Consider the following 20443-nt stretch of genomic DNA (forward strand, 5'->3'; position numbering starts at 1 on the left):
AAGCTCGAGATACAGAAACATTGCAAGACGTTTGATCGAACACGGGACAATTATAATTTCGCAACTTCTCCGTCATCGTACCATCGGACTGCACTGGTTCGTAGGATCCTCGATCGTAACGATTGCATAAGCATGAGGAAACGTCGTTATTACCGGCGTTACGTTTCCTCGCCGCCATCTTGGTCACCTGGTTCGCCTTAATTATTCGCCGCGCGCGGCCCGTTTAATTGGCGGAAGAACGGCCGGTGTGTGTGTCGCGCGAGAACGCCTGTCACTTAATAAAACTCGAACGATCGGGATACGTAGTCGGTCGAAAAACGTCCTCCTCTTCTCTCTGGCTTGGCCCTGTTTAACGAGCACCCCTTATCGGTCGAATGATCTTGGACCAGGCCAGGGCCATCAACGATCAACGTGGAATCCAGAATAGCGCGCATTAACGGCATAATTTAGGAAGTTATGACGATGAACCGAGCGACGTGGACGCGTCTTCATGGAGATTTCACGTACATGCACTCACACATGATGGAAACGATGTTCCACGGGATAATCTGAAAGCGGGGCCTAATTGGCGTTAAGGCCTGCGTCTCGCGGCTTCAAGTTCAATTATCTAATGGCGGCTGCCATTCCTTGTCGCTTCTCCCTCGACTCTCTTCCTTTCTAATTCCACGGAAAGAGTTCGCCAGTTCAGTCTGTCGCCTCTTTGTCCCCCTTTTCGTCCTGCTCCTTGTATCTCCTGAATAGGTACTCCTCGTACTACCTCATACTCCTATCCACAGAATGAGAAATTAGAAAAACCGAGTTCCCTCTGTGATAATCCTGCACTTCAACTCCACTTTTAATTAAAAAACCTGGGAGTTGGAGAATCCGAGGAACACCCGAGAAAAATGAATGTACCTAGCATGGAGAGAGACAGCGGTTGAAAAATGGCGTGGCAAGAAAGGGTTAACGAAAATGGAGAAGTTTCCGTTGGAAGTTAACCTGGGTGAAGATGGAAGGGAAGAGGATTGGCCGAAGGGTTAACGAGGCGAAGGATTATCGATTGATATTCAAGATAAAAGAGGGGAGCCCTTGGTACGTTTCAACGATCGGGAGAAGAGAGTGGCTGGCTCTCGGGAGGAGAGCAACGAATTTATCTGCGACACGGAGCGTGTCGTTTGGCAAGATCTTGGTGCACGTAAACGGTCTCCCTCGAGAACACTAATAGCCACCATTAACGGGCCAGGACGTGATCCGTTCACACGCTCGCGAATTCCGGGAAGCGATCTTTCCGCTTCTGCGACGCGGTAGTAGCATTGGCGTGTTGTATCGGGATGAAGGGAGGTATTTCTGGCGCAACGCGTTACCGTTGTTGCTTGTCACCTTCGCCCGGGAGTGAGATACGTTGTATCGCGGGCTGCCCTGTATGGGAACCGAACACGTTCCGATGCTGCTCGGTTCCTTAAGTAACTCTGCGATTCGCTAAATTCGATGTTAACACGTCCAACGTGGATCTGGATAAATTGTCGGTGAAATTTGTTGGTACTGTCGTTAACGACTATTTTCCAACGTTTTGTCGAAAACATAATGATATCGTAGAAATGAAATATTGACCATTTGAGTACTCTAATAAGAATTGATCTGAATTTAGTATCCATTACACCATGATCGATAGATAGATAAGTTGTGAAAAAATTCGTTCATCCACAAAAGGGTTAAATTGAAAAGTTGATTGCAACATTATTGCTACTACTTGTCAAAGAAATGTCACACGTAACCAAGTATGTGTACATTGCATTAACCCTGTGACGATCACTCGAGTGAGAGAAGAATAGATCTAAATTTAGCATCCATTGCAAATGATCGATATATAAATAAGAAATTACGAAGTTTCTTAAAATTGATCCAACGCATAACTTCCACTTGTGACTCAACCAAGTGTTATAAAAATTCTCATCCACACCACCTGTACTTGTGTCAACATCGAAGGCAGCTGATTCACAATGAATCACCCCATATCTCTGTGAAACGAAGATTCTTCTTCTGGAGCAGTCCTTGGACGATTCTCGGTACTGTTGATCAGCTCATCAATCCACTGGTCAACAGATTAACCACGAAATTAATATTCCGACACGTTCTTAACTTCCTTTCGAGTCTTCCTCCTCAGGTGTGACTTCCGTCTCGCGCAAACAGGAAGAAGAGAGGATCGAGGGACAAGAGGACGCGTGTGGATCGTTTTCAAACCGATGAGAAAATACAAGGAAGAAAGAGAGAGAGAGAGGGTATATCGTGATTTAAGCAAGGCGAAACATTAAACTGTCTCGCGGATCGTTCGATCGGGTCTTGATTGTTATTCAGAAGAGGCGATTGCTCGTCTATGCGCGCGTCGCGTTCCCCGACGTAAAGACGAGTTTAGAGGCATAATTTTGAGGAACGGCCCGCCGCAGAGATGAAATATCCGCGGTTCATGTATTATGGATGCGGCGAACAATTATAAAACAGTAGGGTATAAATTTAAAAAACGCGCCGCGCGGAATTCGCGATGAGCCTCGAGGAGAATAGTCGAGCCTCTCTCTCCTTCTTTTATGGTGACAATTGTCGATGGTGAATCGATAACCCGTCGGCATAACTAAACAATTTTCTTTATCGACTATGAGCGTAGGAAATTAATCGAAAGAAATTTCGTAGACTGTTTCAATTCACACTTGAACAATATTTTCAGCCTATATCTCGAAACATTATCTCCTGCTGCTTCCGTGATATTTCTAACAATGCACAGGTGTGTTGGGCCGGGAGCGAAAGGGTTAATGTTCCTTTGTTCCCCAAAGAATACCTGAATTAATGGATCAACTTTTATTATCCCTAAGCACACGTACAATTCGTACCAAAAAAAGGAACATAACATATCAAATTCTTTAACCCTTTTACTTTAGTTTTTCTGTGATACGATAAATGTGTCACACTCCTTATCATACTGAAAAAATAAACGACTCCGTGATAATTGAACGTACAATTCGAACAAGAAAAAGAAACAATATATCAAATTCTTTAACCCTTTTGTCTTACAATTTTTCTTCGATACGATAAACGTGTCACAATGATCATACTCTTTTCATTTTCCTTTATCCTCGAAAGAAGGCACGAATCAATAATTACCGACTGTTCGAAAAGAGAAGAAATTACTCCGTGATAATTGAATGAAGGCTCGCTGCACCCGAATCCATCGCGTGAGATGGCGCGGAACGGTGGCGATGAAAAAGGAGCGAGGTGGAAAAGGAGCGTGGGCAGGAATTCCTCGGTCGCGTTTCCAAAGGATCGCGAACACGCCGCGCGTTGCACAACCTAACGCACACGATCGGCCAATAGAGAAAAGCCTCTCTGCGGTTGCAGTCCGCGGAGAGCACTCGAGCTCTCTCGAGCTCCCTCAAGGTGGTCTCGTCTAAATATAGCCGAGTGGAGCCCAGAATAACAGCACGTCGCGAGCCGGCAATGACCAAAGCCCAGCTCGTTCACCAAGCCAGCCAGCCAGCGGCTGTGTGGCGGTGTGGCGGCCAGGATAACCCGAGACCAGGTTGGTCAGTTTTGTCTACCGGCCCTCGGACTCGTTCCTCTGCCACCAGCCACCAACAGAGGAAGGAGAAGAGAACCCGCCTTTAAGACAATACACACCACTCTCTTCTACGATTGTTTCGCGCGAGCCTGCACGTCCTCTTTGTCTCTTGGCCCCGTTCCCTCCAAGGGAATACGGGACTGGTTCTTTCTAAGCCGGACCAGTTTCGTACCGCTGGATCATCGATCACCAGACCACGTTTTATGCAAAATCGAGGGACACCATTGGACGTCTCGCCGTGGATCGATTCTCTTTTCGTTCACGTACCATTCATATTTCGATTATGAATTAACCCTTTACCGTCCAGTTAGTCCGCACTCGGTTGGTCACTCTCGGGCCAGTACCGTGTAGTTTTGCTTTGTTTCGATATTTCAGCGCAGTGTTTGCTGTAAAATACTAAATTTCGGTATAATATTAATGCATAAAGAAAATGCAAAAATTCTTACTTCGAGTCTAGGTCGATATAGGACCGCAAAGGGTTAATATGCTTGATACCTAGGGCCAGATATTTCTGACGACGTAATTCTTACGATAGATCATTTATCGCTTGTAAGTTCAATCGCGCAATGCGAAATCGGGGTTGAAATTAACATACTTAGCGATTAAACAATCGTAAGGCAAAGGGTTAAGAATGTAAGAAAAAATAATACCAAGGTGTTAATTAAGTTTTCAAAGGAGAATCGTTGCAGTGAGAACAGAATTTTTTGGTTAATGCCACTTTGTAGATGTAGAGATTATCGTTGCAATTATCGTTCAATATACGAGTGACAGCTTCGCTGCACCAAGATTGAATTGGCGAGAAGCGAATCGAGATCCTCCAATTCCTCCAAGGTCAAGGCTGCACGCTCGAACGGAGGCTGACGCTTTGTCAGCGACAGCTTCCTTTTAATCAAACACGGAGGCCCCGATGGACAATCATAATTTTGTCATTCCGATGCGGCCCGGCCAACTTCCTCCCTAAGTCGTAGCCGGATCAATTTCATCCTTCTTTTCTTTCTTACACGATGATTGCGATAAATGTCGCTATGATACGCGGCGACGCATAGTCAACTTCCTTTCGGCGAATTTACGAGCGGGTAGGTTAGTATCGGCGCGTCGCGCCTCAACATCCGGTTCTCTCGCACGAAGGGGAATCCTCGCGAGAGGAAGATTTTATTTCTGTGCCGAAGGTGCTTGTTTTTCTTTCGGGATTTGTCCAATTTTGTGTATTTCTGGTCGGAAATTTCACGTGAAAAAAAAAAAGAAAAGAAAACCGGCGGATTTACGATCGCGGTAAGAATTGCAGGCGAGAGCGAAAATTGGAGAAAAAGGAAGGATCGTGTGGCCAGGTGGGTAAATTACCTACGTTCACGACTTCCTGGAATCGTGGGAGGACGGTCAGAGGACGTTGGAAAGAGCGAGCGTTCGATTTTGGCTCGTGGAATTGCAACGGCGGAAATTAACGTCCTCTGTTTTATTTCTCGAATCGTGAAACGAGATGTCTTTTGGTTTTTTTTTAGAGGAAATTAACATAATACTGCTGTAAGATGACCGTGAAACCTTTCGATAATTAGTAGCTATAATACAAGGTGATTCACCTAACTGGATTACCTTAAACGAACGAATTCCTTGGCTTACGATTTTTTCACTGACTCCGCATGTAGGCGTCAACTATTTATTATATGCTGTTGACGTGTTATACGTTATTTACAATTTGATAATTCTCGGCGTTGCGAAATTCGAGCTAAATTTAGAATTAAAGTTAATCTTTCTTACTGATACAACTGTTTCTGTCACACCTTCGCTGGAATCTGCGTTACGGAGCGTCTGATACGTTCTTGCAAGGCAACAAGTTACACGAATTAATCGAAAATTATTCAATGAACTCTCTTTATCGTTTCGTACGTTTTAAATGCAGCGTGATCTTGCAACCTTCGCTGCAATCTACATTACGACTCTGATTCGTTGTTATAAGACAAAGTGTGAGACGACGTGTTTCTTAAATGATCTATAAATTCACACCTTGCACGTTACTAAAATCCTCATTACTTTTTTATTTACGAAGCAATTTTTGCGAAACTTTCAGAAATTGTAAAATAGGATGCATCTTAGGTATTATTGAAAAAAACTTACGTTCTTTAATAATTATCATAACTTTTTTACTTAAAAAATAAATTTTTACGAAATTTTTAGAAATTGTAAAATAGGATGTATTTTAGGCAATTATTAAAAAAAATTGGTTTTTAATAATTATCATAAAATTTTATTTAAAAATCAATTTTACCAAAGTTTCTAGTACTTTTTTAAAGTATGATATTGCGTGAAAGATTTTTCTCTATGAAGAGGAACCATACAAAATTTACATATATATCTTGATTCGCTTCGAAGACGAAGACTATTCGAATCACCAAAATGCAATGCAACGTGTCGAATTTTCTCTGAGACTAAGCTGTTTTTATTTCGGGTTCGTGCATTTATACAGTCTTTCATAGCTTGACCTGTACGGTTTCCATCAATGGGATTGATCTCTTCGGTGTGGATGAGACGAAAACGGTTAATACATTGACTATTGATGTAAACACTTAAATGGACAAAGTAGATACAATGTATCAAAGTAATTGACATCTAAAGACAACGTGTAGAAAACACGGGTTTGTCTCGTGATCCGTCCGTAACAGACGGGGCGCGCAGCACGAGAAAACTCGTGAGCGGTCCTTAATGTGTTAAAAAGGCAACGATGCATTGCTCTATCGCCAGGAAGGAGATTCGATAGGCCAAAAAGAGACTTCCTGGATCGGGGGCCGATAGCGATCATTTTTCGCTCACGATCCGCACACGTGACGTTGCAGGAACGAAGGCGCACCGGTGCGGTGCGGTGTCGCGGTGCAACGTTCCCCATAACCACAAATCCCATGGAAAAGTGTGGATCGCGACTTGGTCGTTCGATGCATGAAATTTCGTGGTCTCTCTCTCTCTCTCTCTGGGTTGGTAGTAGTACGAACTGGTTGTTCGATCGAACATGAATAAGAGAGAAAGAAGGAACGATCTGCGGCGAGAGAGAAGACCGATGAAGAAAAAGAAGAAGAAGAAGAAAAGGAGGAGGTGGAAAAAACAACGGAAAGTGGATCGTGGCCTGGCGGTGGTCGCCACGGTTAAAGTAGAACTGACCCCCAGTTGTCACGTTTAATTTATATGTTAATGAGCCCATGTCACATTTCAACGGTACGGAGCAACCGCCCCGTGCACTTCTCCGCTCGCGCGGCCACACCGCACACAAGAGAAGAGAGAAGAGAGTTGCCCCGTTCATTCCACTCTCCTCCTGCCCTCCTTCGTGCCGCCTGCCACAGGTTTATATTTAACCGCGCGCCACACACCATGGCACCCGGCGCAGCCCACTTTGCCGCGTTACTCTCTTGCCTTCTGCTCTCCTTCCATGTCTTTCTCTTTCTTCACTCCTCTTTTCCACCTACTCCTCCTTTACCGCGGCGACGTCTTTCTTCTTTTTCGATCTCTATCGACCACCTCTCTCTGTCCTCCTTTTAACCTCCTCTCTTTTCGGCTACTTTCAATTTCATACACCCCGTTCTTCCTACCCCCTTTCTTCTCTTCCTTCGATCTCTTCCGTTTTTTCCGGAGTTTCGAGGAATTTTCGTAACTAGGAAATATTTGAATTTAATCTCGCATAAATATGTGTGATAAATGTAATTAACCTTTGTGTCAATAGGCACAATTCTCGTTTACTTTATCCTCCAGTTTCGGTGGTTTCTTTGACAACGAGATTTTAGATTTGAAGCAAACTCGGATAGGAAATGTGCCGATATTGAGAAACTCTGGTATTGACACCAGGGTTAATCTAAATCAGCGTACAAAATTAAAAGGGTTAAATTTTACTCTGACGAATTCTCCAGGAAAAATATACACTTCGGACATTCGTCAACTCTTTCTCAACCCCTTGCCGTCAGAAACAGTTACATCGGTATCAAAAATTAGTTTCAATTCCAATTTTCCATTTATTTCGTAGAACTGTGAAGATTGCCTATGATACATCAGTTTCTCTTACTTAACGTAGTACTGAAACAGTAAATAGCTGACGCTTAGGTGGTCGGTAAAAGGACAGTTCAAGTTCGACGAACTGCCACGGGATAAGAAATTCACGCGAAAGAGAGAAAAAAAAAAAGACGGAATGATAAATTACGAAAGGTTCGTATAACCAATTCTCAGCTGCAACATTGAACGCTGGTTCTCCAGCGGAGAGCGGCCCACATTAACGCCCATGTCGCGGCCTGTGTGCACTTGAACGCGCTTAACCACGACCGGGTGGACCGTCTGTGTTGCAGAAATGCTCGGACTACAAAGCTTCGAAGGTGAACACGTTCGCGAGGACCGAGCCGCCGGACACGCAGGTGACGAAGTCGGTGATCGCGTTGCTGCTCCATTACGGCTGGAACAAATTCACCATCATCACGGAGAGCGCCTGGTCAACGGTGGCCCGTTCCCTCGAGGAACAAGCCACCAAGAACAATCTCACCGTGAACCATTACAAAACGGTCGAGGATCGTCACACGTGCTGCGAGGAACGTCTTCCGTGCTGTCAAGTCAGCGTATGGTTCCAACTTATACAGGAGACCAAAAATATGACTAGGAGTCAGTCCAAGTTTCCTTATCGCATTATCCGTACGATCTTCGCGGGCACACACGCTCTATCCGTAGACGATCGACGATTTCACGTCGTGCTTGTCGATTTCTTTCTTTCCTTTCGAGAATTTTTTTTTAATCTTGGAAAATTTCTATTTCACTCGTTTTGGAAATTTCTTAAGTAGCGCACGACCCTTTTCTCGAGATAGAAGACGATTTTTGACGTCGTACTTGTCTATTTCTTTCTATTTTTTTTTTTTTTTAATTTTGGAAAATTTCTATTTGACTCACACTACAGAGTGTGCCATCGTTTTCTCGAGATATAGAAATAGAGACGTTCCGGTGAAACGACTTCATCAGTGGTGGCAGGCACGCGCGAAATTTTAGTGGCCCAGGTACTGGGAATTGAGCCTGTCAACGAAAGAATACAAATTGATCCTTAAACTCACGTGTACTACTCTATCGCGAACGACGGTCATTTTTAACAAGGTTTCCCAGGGAGTATCTGAATAGCTGATAGAAAGTTCAGATGTAGTTTTTCTCTCTGTTGGAGTTATTCGTTCTTCCGTTGTGAGGAATGTGTTAATTTCTAAATGTTGACCACTAATTTTACCACTCGGAGATATTTTCTCGATAAGTTAGATCCGAACGAAGGTAACGAGATTATTAACCAGGTGTATTTCACGCGCGTCACGACCCAGTAGTTTCCTGTTGGCGTATTTTCGGTGCGTTTCACCCCGTGGGAACGGGTACGCGGCTCTTTCGTTCGATGATCTCACCGATAATCGCGGCTGCTGCCGCGTTTCCCTCCGGTAGGAAAATGAAGCGTGAAAGTCAGTTCCGTTCTGGAAATCGGTCGGCCGTCTTTGGTGGAGCGTGTTCCGCAAGGAAAGAGGCGGGAATACGTTGTCTAACGGAAGCTGTAAATCTGTCGGCAGTTTACATATTCCTGGGAACCGCGATGTCGCTGATCGATATGATGAACGCGATGCAGAATCAACGGCTGCTGGACAACGGGGAGTATATGGTCATACACGTGGACATGATGACGTACTCGCAGCGCGAGGCGCAAAAGTACTTATGGAGTGAGTAGTAGATATGAATTTTTCTTTTTTCCATTTTTCCATTTTTTCGTGAAAATTTCGTCGATCGTTGACACCTAGAACTATCGACCGGGTCAAAATTGACCCGTTAGCATCTTTCGAGAAATGTTCAATGCTGGTAAGTGTTATCGTTTGTAGCTTTTCGAATTTATTTTCTACGTGTATGCTTCTATTTCTATTGGTACGAATCGAATTTTGTTTAATCACGGTTTACTTCCGTAAAAATTCACTTTTGTAAAGTCGCTAATGGGTCATTTTCACTCGGCTGATAGTCCTAGTGTTAATCCATTCGCGATGGATCGTGTTCTGGAGTTGATAGGTTTCTCGATTAACCTATTAAACTGAGTTTACTTGGAAGCGAAAAAGTATGCTATTGGGTTGGAACGAAAGAACCATCTGGACCAGTTCATCGTCCAGAAAAATACGAAATTTTGGGAGGATGAAGTCATGAAACTGCCTGAAAGATGGTGATCTTCGCTTAAAAAACGCTACGAACTTTTGTTCCAACCCGACACTTCGAAAAGCGAAGAAAATGTTTCACGTTTGAAATTAGCGGTAACTTTTCGAAAGAATTCTTACCGTTCGTGTCTTAGTATGTAGATTTTACGCGTTATCCTCCGCTATCCACTGTTTTATACCCAGCACACATACGACCATTATCGTATAATATGAAATGGACGGAGAGACTCCTTGATGGTCCTACCATGTTCCTTGACAGAACCACGTTCCTCGTTACCTCGTCATTTCCGTATCTAATCCGAGATTAACTGAACGCCACGGGTCATGTCGAGCTCGCTCGTGACCCGGTTTCTGGCACGTGAGCCGATTTTAATGCCTCTAGAGTCGTTGTCCCATGTTGTTGCTCCGCTCTCGAATCGGACATTTCCGTTTCCTTTCCTTTAAAAAACGTACCGTATTTCTCCTCGTTTATCTTTCACGCGATTTCATCTTCTACAGAACCGGAACACTTCGACAATCTGAAACATTGCCTCGAGCCGAAGGACTTCCTCAAGAGAGCACGTTCACTCATGGTGGTTGTATCCACTCCACCTACTCAGAATTACGAGGAGTTCACGAAGAGAGTTAGAGAATACAGTAGCAAAGAGCCGTTTAACTTTGTGATACCAGAATTGCTGAGGAAGTACGAGAAGGTAGCGATTTCTTTCAACCTTGAAAATTCGTTCTTCCAGGGGATGATTTAGGAGTTTCGACGGTTCGATCGATCTTGTCTTCTTTTTTTTTTTTTTTCAGTATGTATCGATACACGCGGCGTATCTTTACGATTCCGTGAAATTATACGCGAGAGCGTTGGACCAGCTTCTACGCGACCAACCGGAGCACACGCTCGAGGACATCGCCAGCAATGGGACCCAGATCATCGAGACGATTATCAGGAATCACACTTATCAGAGTGAGTACGCGTGTAATCCGCGAATCGAGCCTGAAGTGGCTCTTGATCGATCGCAGGATAAAATTATATATCTGATTAGAACGAGTGTGTGAGATCTGTACAAATTCTTTGCATAATTAGAAGATTTTAGAGATTTCGCTGATTGCAAGAAAATGACTAAAAACAGAAAGTGAATATAAAACGGAAAAATCAATGGGAAATAATGAATATCGAGCAGGTGTTAGCGGGGCAACGATCAAGTTCGACAAGTTTGGCGATTCGGAGGGGAACTTCTCGGTGCTGGCCCTGAAGAAGGATCCTTTCCGTTTCAACAACTTCTCCTGCGACTACCAGATGAAGCCTGTGGGCCAATTTCAACAGGGTGAAACTCTAGTGAGTGAGTTGTTTACAGCATTCGTGTAGTTTCGAAAATTCACCATTGTCAAAACGAAAAAAAATTACTCCTACGACCATGTGTCCATTTTTGATCGTTGCAAAAAAGAAACAAAGCAAGGAACAACGTATGCAAGATCGAATGAAATATCAAAGAACGGATATATCGATCGTGTCCAGGTGTACAGGCCGTCGGAGGCTATGGACTGGCCCGGTAAGAATAAACCGGAAGCAGAACCAGGATGCGGTTTCCTCAACGAACACTGTCCAAAAGACGACACTCATCTACGGAGCATCGTTGCTGCTGGTGTGCTGGCTGGTTTACTCTTCTGTGCCGCGGTCATCACCATGAGCATATATAGGAGGTGGAAGATCGAACAGGAAATCGAAGGATTGCTGTGGAAGATTGATCCGAGCGAGATACACGGCTATCCTCATCTTGACAATTTGATGTCCTCCCCTAGTAAGGTAAGAATACATTTACAAGCTATTACCTGCATACAAAAAACACCTTGATAATCTACTATTTTTCATTTATCAAATAATTTACGACATTTTTGCAACGCTTTTTTTTTTTTTTTTAATAAATTACACGTCCCTTATAATATACACACGGCGACCACTTTACAGTTTGAAAGAATTACAATTTTCAAGTGCAACCTCTTTTTTTAATTAATTTTAATTTTTCTTCTTTTTTTCTTTTTCGTATCACAGTTAAGCTTAGTTAGTGCAATGTCCTACGAGTCAAGAGGGGGCCAGGTATTCGCGCAGACCGGCCATTACCACGGCGTGGTGGTTAGGATAAAAGAGCTGAAGTTCTCGAAGAAGAAGGACATATCGAGGGACGTGATGAAGGAGATGCGTATCCTTCGCGAGATCAGACACGGTAACCTGAACTCTTTCATCGGGGCGTGCGTCGAGCCAATGAGGATATTGTTAATTACGGACTATTGCGCTAAAGGAAGTCTTTATGTACGTCACCTTAATACACCGATCAACGTGTAATCTGCGGTCTGACGGTGTGTGTTTTTCGAATCGAATGATCGCATTGACTGCGTGTTTCAGGATATCATCGAGAACGAAGATATCAAGTTAGATGATATGTTCATCGCGTCATTAGTTCACGATCTCATTAAGGCAAGTGTGTATATATATATGTTGTATATATAGAAGTGTGGTACATTAGGAGTATTTATGAAAATATGCGTTCTTCTTTTTTCTTCTTCTCTTTATATACGCAGGGTATGCTGTACATTCATGAGTCATCTGTGCTAGTCTGTCATGGTAATCTGAAGTCTTCCAATTGCGTGGTGACCTCGCGATGGGTACTCCAAGTCTCTGATTTTGGCCTGCACGATATGCGGCACTGTGCCGAATCCGACAGCATTGGTGAACATCAGTATTATCGAAGTACGAAGAGAGAAAGAAAATTGTCTGATGTTTCATTCTTTTTTTTTTTTTTTTTTTTCCCTCCCCGGTTTCTTATCGTGTAAATTGTTCATTTTTACGTAGACTTATTCTGGAAGGCACCTGAACTATTAAGAAATCCCAATGCGCCGATTAGAGGGACCCAGGAGGGCGATATTTACTCGTTCGCGATTATATTGTTCGAGATAATCGGACGAAAGGGGCCGTACGGTGGCGTGAATCTAGAACCCAAAGGTAAATAACTCGTATACAGTGAGAAAGAAAGGAAGCGCGTAAGTGTTTGAAAAAAAATAAATAAAAAAAGGATATAGCTGCAGAAATATAAATATTGAACCGTTAACAAATTGACAGAAATCATAGACCGAGTGAAAAGGTTCCCAGAAGATGGTGAACCACCGTTTAGACCTAACATAGATATACTGTCCGAGTCTGAAGCAGACTGTGCTGAGTATATAGTTAGTACGATTACCGACTGTTGGGCGGAAAGTCCTGAACTTAGGCCCGACTTCAAAACGATACGGACCCGTTTAAAGAAAATGAAAGCGGGAAGGCATCGTAATATCATGGACCAAATGATGGACATGATGGAGAAGTATGCGAACAACCTCGAAGATCTAGTCAGTGAACGTACACGCCTTCTTTTCGAGGAAAAGCAGAAAACCGAGGATCTACTTCATAGAATGTTGCCTGAGTAAGTTTTAATTTGTTTGTAGGGGAAAAAAGAAAATGATCGGTATGATTGGTATAATTTGCAAACATTTCTCGATAGACCTGTTGCTAATTGTTTAACAAATGGAATCGGTGTGGAACCCGAGGCTTTTGACTTGGTCACTATATACTTCAGCGATATCGTTGGTTTCACTGCAATGTCAGCGGAAAGTACACCTTTCCAGGTAGATTTTTTTATATTAATAAACGACTAAATAAAAAACTTTGCCCTTTTACGATTAATATTCTTCGGTCCCTTAGGTCGTGAACTTTTTAAACGACTTATACACTTTGTTCGATCGCATAATCAAAGGATACGATGTATATAAAGTAGAAACGATAGGCGATGCCTACATGGTGGTATGTATAATCTTTCTTTTATAGCTACTACAAGAATCTTTTTCTTTTTTTATCTTTTACATAATTTCTATGATACATCGTTCTACCTAGGTCTCTGGTTTACCGATAAAAAATGGTAACAGACATGCCGGAGAAATTGCCTCGATGTCCCTAGAATTACTTAACGCCGTAAAACATCATACTATAGCTCATAGACCCCAAGATACACTTAAATTACGCATTGGAATCCACACAGGTATTATATCTATTAAACGGTACATCAAACAAGACTCGATAAGAAATTTATTAAATAACGAATATTACAGGTCCTGTGGTAGCAGGTGTCGTTGGTTTAACGATGCCCAGATATTGTTTGTTCGGAGACACTGTAAATACAGCTTCACGTATGGAATCCAACGGTGAGCCACTACGTATTCACATAAGCGAGCAATGTAGAGATGCTTTGGACAAGATCGGTGGCTACATCATCGAAGAACGTGGATTAGTCTATATGAAGGGAAAGGGAGAAGTAAAGACTTACTGGCTGACAGGAGCAACTGAAAGGGCCATTCAAAAACGAGAGGTTCGCATATAAGAGGAATATAATGAGATTACTCAAGCCTCTGTATTTAACGTTCGTTTTTTCTTTTGTTAGGTTGACGTCGGTGATCTTCCACCACTCTTTTGTAGACCGAGAAGAAGTCCAAAATTAAATTCAGATTCTCGACAGGCTTCGTTATTAGGTGGCCTAGGAGCAGGTAGTCGCAGACAGTCGAGTGTTCCACGACCAACGCCAGATGACTCCTCGTCTCAGTGTGGAGGTTCCAGTCCAGTGCCTAAATCTCTTAACTCTAGAAAATTGGAACGATCTCCTTTGTATTTAACCGATAGTGTATCAAAAACGACGTTGGATAACATAGTGTTACAAGAAGAAGTAGAAAATCGAGCTGCTAACATTAAAATGGCACTCGACGACTACTTCATCGGCAAGAGGCCAAAATTTAGGAGGAACACGAGAGTTCTATCGACAATCGCCTCGTCGAGCTCTACGAGCGATCATCCGTTTCAAATTATAAGGGAAGCTCGTTCGTTAGATCCGTTCCCTTTGGAGCTGTACGGTAGGAGATTCGAATCGCCACATTTCTCTTGGAAAGAGCAGAGGAAGAGTTTCAGGTCGTTAGAGAATTGTGACAAGTGCACACGGACTAACTCGAAGACGAATATTTCCGAGAAAGTGTTAAACAACAATTATCCAAATGGTAATGTGATAATAGTGCCCCATACTGACGAGTTGCCCAACGAAGCAGAAACGCCGTTGCTGGGGGATGAGAGTGGCTGTATGGGGGAAATCGTGCCTGTTAAACGTTGGCGTTCGCTCGATCAAGTGGTATCCGTTCCTAGTACAGACAGTGTGCCGGACAAAAAATCATCGGCAAGAAATTCGATCAGAAGTTGGCTGGTAAATCTATTCAGCGGCAATGGATTACGAAACAGCGATGTTTCTTTGAGAAGAGGTGTAATAGCAGGTTACGATATACAGTCCGAACGTGAAAGTATAGTTTGATGGAGAGTTTCTTCTTTAGTGGAGAAAAGAAGAGAAGGAGGGAAGGAAGAAAGGAATTCCAAAAACCTTGTGCTACTGAAACGTATGAGAGCACAAAAAGAACATTGTTTTATTTACGAGTCATAAGCATGATGTATTGTTGCCATTTCTTTTTTTTCTTCTTTTTTTTAGCGTATAGACATACGTGGAATGTATGGGTAAAAAAAAAGTTACCGACCGTGTATATTTTTAATACCTAGATATTTTATAACTTGTAGTAAAGTACGCTTTATATTGGCGGCAAACATGATTTTTTTTACGTAGCGCGAGATCTATCTGTTAAAATTTTTAATCCGAGAGTATAAATAAAACTAGGATGAATTTTTATAAAAATGATTCTAACCAAAGTATACACAAGTACAGAAATCATGTAAAAATGTCTATCTCGAGGTAGCACAAATGTTTCTCGTTGTAATACGAAAAGGATGAAGAACGTGCATATGAATTGCGATGTACATGTACGCAAGTTTGAATACACTCGATTCAGACATATGTATGTATGTATGTATCTATGTTTGTATGTATGTATGTATGTATGTATGTATGTATGATGCATGCATGCATGCATGTATGTATGTATGTATGTATGTATAATTTCGATACTTGTTCACTGAAGGAAAGCAAATTATCTATGTATGTATGATGCATGCATGCATGTATGTATGTATGTATGTATGTATGTATAATTTCGATACTTGTTCACTGAAGGAAAGCAAATTATCCGTATGGCTGTGAAAAGTGAACTAGATTGTACCTAAGGTGCTTAGTAATATATCATCTTGTCAAATGTATATAAGTGAATAATAATATATAGATGTAAAGATAAAATGTAAATTAAAAGAAATATTATCTTCTGTAAGAGCTGATTAAAGATTCATCTTTTGAAATGTTGTATAATTCAATTTTTTTAATAAACAGATCAATTTTTTCCTTTTGATAATTTTATTCTTTAGATGACTATTCAAACAGCAGTGTGTATATACATTTTTTTTTACAGAACACAAAAACTATTCATTCTACAAACACTTAAAATAAGTATTATATTACATTTTCTACTTTGTACCATGAAACACTTCAGTTCTGACCTCCTAGGAATTTTGACATAAAATCTGTGGGCTTTGGGTCTACAGTATCATTCCAATAGTACAAAAGTGTACAAGTTGGTTTCCACATATTAGTAGTTTCTTCAAGCTCCATTTGTCCCTAATATAGTATATTGTATTCATCAAATTGTATATTTATTATGTCATGTGCAAAATTATCAACACATATAGTACAATTACCTTAATAAGTAATATATCAATAGTTCTTATATCTGTTAGATGCGCATTACGTTTAAATATTTCTTTTAACTTTTTCCTACAGTCAGCATCTGTCTTTGGAAGGTCATACAATGCAGCTGTAAAAGAAATACCTTTAGTCACATGAAGACATTTTGGATAAAATTTTAAGTATGTAATTGGAATTTATTTCTATAAAAAGCCAAGTAATCTAGAAAACGTTAAATACATACAGGTGCTATTTTAAACGCAATTAGGTTAGGTAATACTCCGTTCTATTGATTTCCAAGTGAAAGATTTGAAGTAATGAAAATACGTACTGATATATGGAATTTGTCGGTACCATGCCTTATACAAAGTTATTACTCTGTTACGACAGTCTCCAGGGGTCAGTGACAAAATTGGTTTTACGTATCTTAATCCTGTTTTTACAGGAGCAGCCATTCTTAGATTATAGTTATTTCACTCTGTGTTTAAATTGCAACCTAAGATTGGATATATTTCATACCAAACATTGTGTCCAATATTTAATAAAAAAAATCACCAAAATGATTTAAATTAAAAATAAAAAACACGAATACATTCAAAATATTCTTTCTTATTAATAAAAACTGTTTTTCCTCTACTTAATGTCTACCTTTTACATCTATTTAATGTTAATATTTTTCATGAATTTATGTTGTTAAACTGGGTGAGAACGTTCATATTGCATTGAAATATAAAAATTAAAAATCAGCTGCATATATATCAAATGTATTCTATTTAAAATGATTTCGAATTTAGTTACAAAATTGTTTCTTCGATAATAACATGGTGCCGTACGTAGCACATGTTTGCAACACTGAAGTAACTGTTAGAATTTTCAACATTGTATGATGCAATCGTTTCATGTGGTTGTATCGTTCTGTCAGTAAGAATTTGTATTATTTATATTATTTGGCAGTTGTAAAAATAATTACAATTATATCTAGCTCTGTATTGTATTAATTAAGGAGAGTTACCTAAAAATTTATATATAGATATATTCTTCGTAATTAGATATATTCTTATATTTTTATTCGTTACGAATAAAAAATGGTCGTGAGACAATATAACGAGGAATTACAATACTTGGAACAAATAAATAACACATGTTGGAGAATAAAGAAGGGTTTTCAACCTAACATGAAGGTAAATTATTTTTTAATGTTACATCCGTTTATGCATATTGAATATTTTGTTACTTGCAGGTTGAAGGTGTTTTTTACGTGAATAATACGTTGAAACGTTTAATGTTTGACGAATTAAAAAATGCATGTAGACCAGGAACAGTAGGAGGTTTTCTCCCAGGTATGAAACAAATTGCCAATGTAGCTGCTCTTCCTGGAATTGTATGGAGATCTGTTGGATTGCCTGATGTACATTCAGGATATGGTTTTGCCATTGGTAATATGGCAGCATTTGATATGAACGATCCAAAATCCATAGTATCACCAGGTGGTGTAGGATTTGATATAAATTGTGGAGTTCGTTTGTTAAGAACAAATTTATTTGAAGAGGATGTTTTACCTGTAAAGGTATTACATTATATTATCTTTACATTTAAAGAAAACTATATTATAGGAAGATATACAAGTTAATAAACATTTATAGGAGCAACTTGCTCAGAGCATGTTCGATCATATTCCTGTTGGTGTTGGTTCAAAAGGAATCATACCAATGACTGCACATGATTTAGAAGAAGCTTTAGAAATGGGAATGGACTGGTCCCTCAGGGAAGGTAATCATGTTCATTAAATGGTAATTCTTTCAATCGATGACATGTTCATTTTCTTTTCTAGGTTATGTCTGGGCAGAGGACAAGGAACATTGCGAAGAGTACGGTAGAATGCTTAATGCAGATTCCTCAAAAGTATCAATGAGGGCCAAGAAACGTGGGCTTCCACAGGTAAGGAATTAAAAATTTATTTTCACTGCATACACGACTATTGAAGCAATTCTAACATATTAAAAAAATTTGTTTTACAGTTGGGAACTTTGGGTGCAGGAAATCATTATGCTGAGATTCAAGTAGTAGATGAAATCTATGACAAATGGGCTGCATATAAAATGGGTATTGAAGAGAAAGGCCAAGTGTGTATTATGATTCACTCTGGTAGCAGAGGTTTTGGACATCAAGTTGCAACTGGTGATAATCAGATGATAAATTTACTCTCCGGAATCAGAATGTATAAAAATTTATTTGTATTACAGACGCGCTGGTACAAATGGAGAAAGCTATGAAACGAGACAATATCGAAACTAACGATAGGCAATTAGCTTGTGCTCACATTAAATCTCAAGAAGGTCAAGATTATTTGAAATCAATGGCAGCGGCCGCTAACTTTGCATGGGTTAATAGGAATTCTATGACGTTTCTTAGTCGGCAAGCATTTGCAAAACAGTTCAAACTAGCTCCTGACGATTTAGACATGCACGTTATTTACGATGTTTCTCATAATATTGCAAAGATAGAGGAACATGTGGTTGATGGTAAACAGAAAACCCTTCTGGTTCATAGAAAGGTGAATAAAGGATATGGTTGAAAGTAGTGAACTACGTGGAAGTACTAGTTAATTGTTATTTTCTTTATAGGGATCAACTAGAGCATTTCCACCTCACCATCCTTTGATTCCTGTAGATTATCAATTAACAGGTCAACCAGTTTTAATTGGTGGTACTATGGGTACTTGTAGTTACGTTCTTACTGGAACTGAAGAAGGTATGAAGGAAACATTTGGATCCACTTGTCATGGAGCAGTAAGTATTTGAACATTTTCAATTTATAAAATCCCATAACGATCGGCTAGATGAATTATAAATTTCGATTAGGGTCGAGCATTATCTAGAGCCAAATCACGGAGAAACTTGGATTATACGGCCGTACTGGATAAACTACAACAACAAGGAATATCGATTAGAGTCGCTTCACCTAAGTTAGTAATGGAAGAAGCGCCAGAGTCTTACAAAAATGTAACGGATGTTGTAGATACGTGCCATGAGGCGGGCATTTCCAAGAAATGTATAAAATTAAGACCGATCGCGGTTATTAAAGGATAATTGTTTAAGCATATGCAGAGGATATTTTTATTTATCACCACGTTCACTTCTAAATAATTTACAAATTGAAAGAAATACGAAATTACGAAGGAAAGAAATAGGGGTAGACCAGGATAGTACTAGAAAAATGAGTTACACAAGGATAGCACTTAAGAAACAGGTTAGACAAGGAAATCAACAGGAGTAGAGAAGGATAGCATTAGAGTAATGAGTTAGACAAAGAAAGGTATGTGGATAGACAAGGACAGAAAAAAACAACGGGCGAGATTAACGCCATCTAGCGTCAGGTGACGCGAACTACGATTTTTTAATAGGAACACATGATATACACAGAGGTATTAGACAAGGAAAGCACTAGTGTGCGACAAGGACAGAGAGAGAACGCTTCCCATTGGCTGGCGGGCCGCTGAGCTCCGCCACTCAAGGCCCCAGCCACGTGGTCCGGTGAAAAATCATTAATAACTCGATAATTAGGACGATTTTGTGAACTTTTAGAATTGAAGAATAAAGTGTGGACCTTTAGCAACTTTCACATATAGTTTTTAGTGCTCTGAAACCTTTCAGTAATTAGTTATTAACAATTTTAGTACGGGATGTCGGGAACCATACCGCACATCCTTCAGGTTTTTCATTAATTTCGCAGCTTTATACAAATAATTTATGCACTTTCATACGTGCGTCCGAAAGGCTATTCCTTTAGCTACTTTCTCGTTATATTTTCATTAACATGTTCGTCGTAGTTTGCGAGATATTAAGCATTATTTGGGTAAGTACTACACTCGTCGTATTCAAACGTAAAACATTTCCGTAATTTTTATTAATAACTCGATAATTAGGATGATTATGTGAACTTTTAGAATTGAAGAATGAAGAATGGACCTTCGGCAACTTTCTCATGTAGTTTTTAGTGCTCTGAAACCT

The 20443-nt window shown here is 40.5% G+C and overlaps 3 protein-coding genes across 3 annotated transcripts in view; 2 read left to right on the plus strand and 1 right to left on the minus strand.

The window, feature by feature from the left end:
- LOC108570913 (receptor-type guanylate cyclase Gyc76C-like) overlaps positions 1-15125 on the plus strand; it is a 38642-nt gene extending 23517 nt beyond the window's left edge. The window contains exons 3-18 of the mRNA XM_017932851.1: positions 7903-8209; positions 9139-9285; positions 10261-10454; positions 10555-10714; positions 10932-11086; positions 11267-11554; positions 11801-12058; positions 12152-12223; positions 12328-12496; positions 12599-12748; positions 12866-13205; positions 13284-13407; positions 13484-13582; positions 13673-13817; positions 13888-14144; positions 14217-15125. Coding sequence (XP_017788340.1) covers positions 7903-8209; positions 9139-9285; positions 10261-10454; positions 10555-10714; positions 10932-11086; positions 11267-11554; positions 11801-12058; positions 12152-12223; positions 12328-12496; positions 12599-12748; positions 12866-13205; positions 13284-13407; positions 13484-13582; positions 13673-13817; positions 13888-14144; positions 14217-15125 — 3774 coding nt within the window. The remainder of the gene's footprint in view (positions 1-7902; positions 8210-9138; positions 9286-10260; positions 10455-10554; positions 10715-10931; positions 11087-11266; positions 11555-11800; positions 12059-12151; positions 12224-12327; positions 12497-12598; positions 12749-12865; positions 13206-13283; positions 13408-13483; positions 13583-13672; positions 13818-13887; positions 14145-14216) is intronic.
- Positions 15126-16099: 974 nt separating this feature from the next.
- LOC108571338 (NADH dehydrogenase [ubiquinone] 1 alpha subcomplex subunit 6) lies at positions 16100-16919 on the minus strand. Its single transcript, XM_017933358.1, has 3 exons — positions 16765-16919; positions 16448-16563; positions 16100-16367 (listed from the first exon to the last, which is right to left on the minus strand). The coding sequence occupies exons 1-3, from the start codon at positions 16886-16888 to the stop codon at positions 16239-16241; spliced, it is 369 nt and encodes a 122-aa protein (XP_017788847.1). The 5' UTR covers positions 16889-16919; the 3' UTR covers positions 16100-16238.
- A 571-nt stretch (positions 16920-17490) lies between these two features.
- Positions 17491-19522, plus strand: LOC108571254 (tRNA-splicing ligase RtcB homolog). Its single transcript, XM_017933257.1, has 8 exons — positions 17491-17614; positions 17674-18000; positions 18077-18203; positions 18265-18371; positions 18452-18611; positions 18677-18987; positions 19058-19222; positions 19295-19522. The coding sequence occupies exons 1-8, from the start codon at positions 17519-17521 to the stop codon at positions 19520-19522; spliced, it is 1521 nt and encodes a 506-aa protein (XP_017788746.1). The 5' UTR covers positions 17491-17518.
- Positions 19523-20443: the final 921 nt, after the last annotated feature.

This window comes from Habropoda laboriosa, unplaced genomic scaffold (genome assembly GCF_001263275.1).
Source record: "Habropoda laboriosa isolate 0110345459 unplaced genomic scaffold, ASM126327v1 scaffold15, whole genome shotgun sequence".
Classification (NCBI taxonomy): domain Eukaryota; kingdom Metazoa; phylum Arthropoda; class Insecta; order Hymenoptera; family Apidae; genus Habropoda; species Habropoda laboriosa.

Bases quoted from the DNA above. Each gene is read 5' to 3' on its own strand.
- LOC108571254 (XM_017933257.1), top strand. From the start codon at position 17,519: ATGGTCGTGAGACAATATAACGAGGAATTACAATACTTGGAACAAATA. The intron at 17,615-17,673 runs GTAAATTATTTT...TGTTACTTGCAG, and splicing joins GTTTTCAACCTAACATGAAG to GTTGAAGGTGTTTTTTACGT. The intron at 19,223-19,294 runs GTAAGTATTTGA...AATTTCGATTAG, and splicing joins GATCCACTTGTCATGGAGCA to GGTCGAGCATTATCTAGAGC.
- LOC108571338 (XM_017933358.1), bottom strand. From the start codon at position 16,888: ATGGCTGCTCCTGTAAAAACAGGATTAAGATACGTAAAACCAATTTTG. The intron at 16,564-16,764 runs GTACGTATTTTC...TTTCTTTTACAG, and splicing joins CCGACAAATTCCATATATCA to CTGCATTGTATGACCTTCCA. The intron at 16,368-16,447 runs GTAATTGTACTA...ATACTATATTAG, and splicing joins TTGATATATTACTTATTAAG to GGACAAATGGAGCTTGAAGA.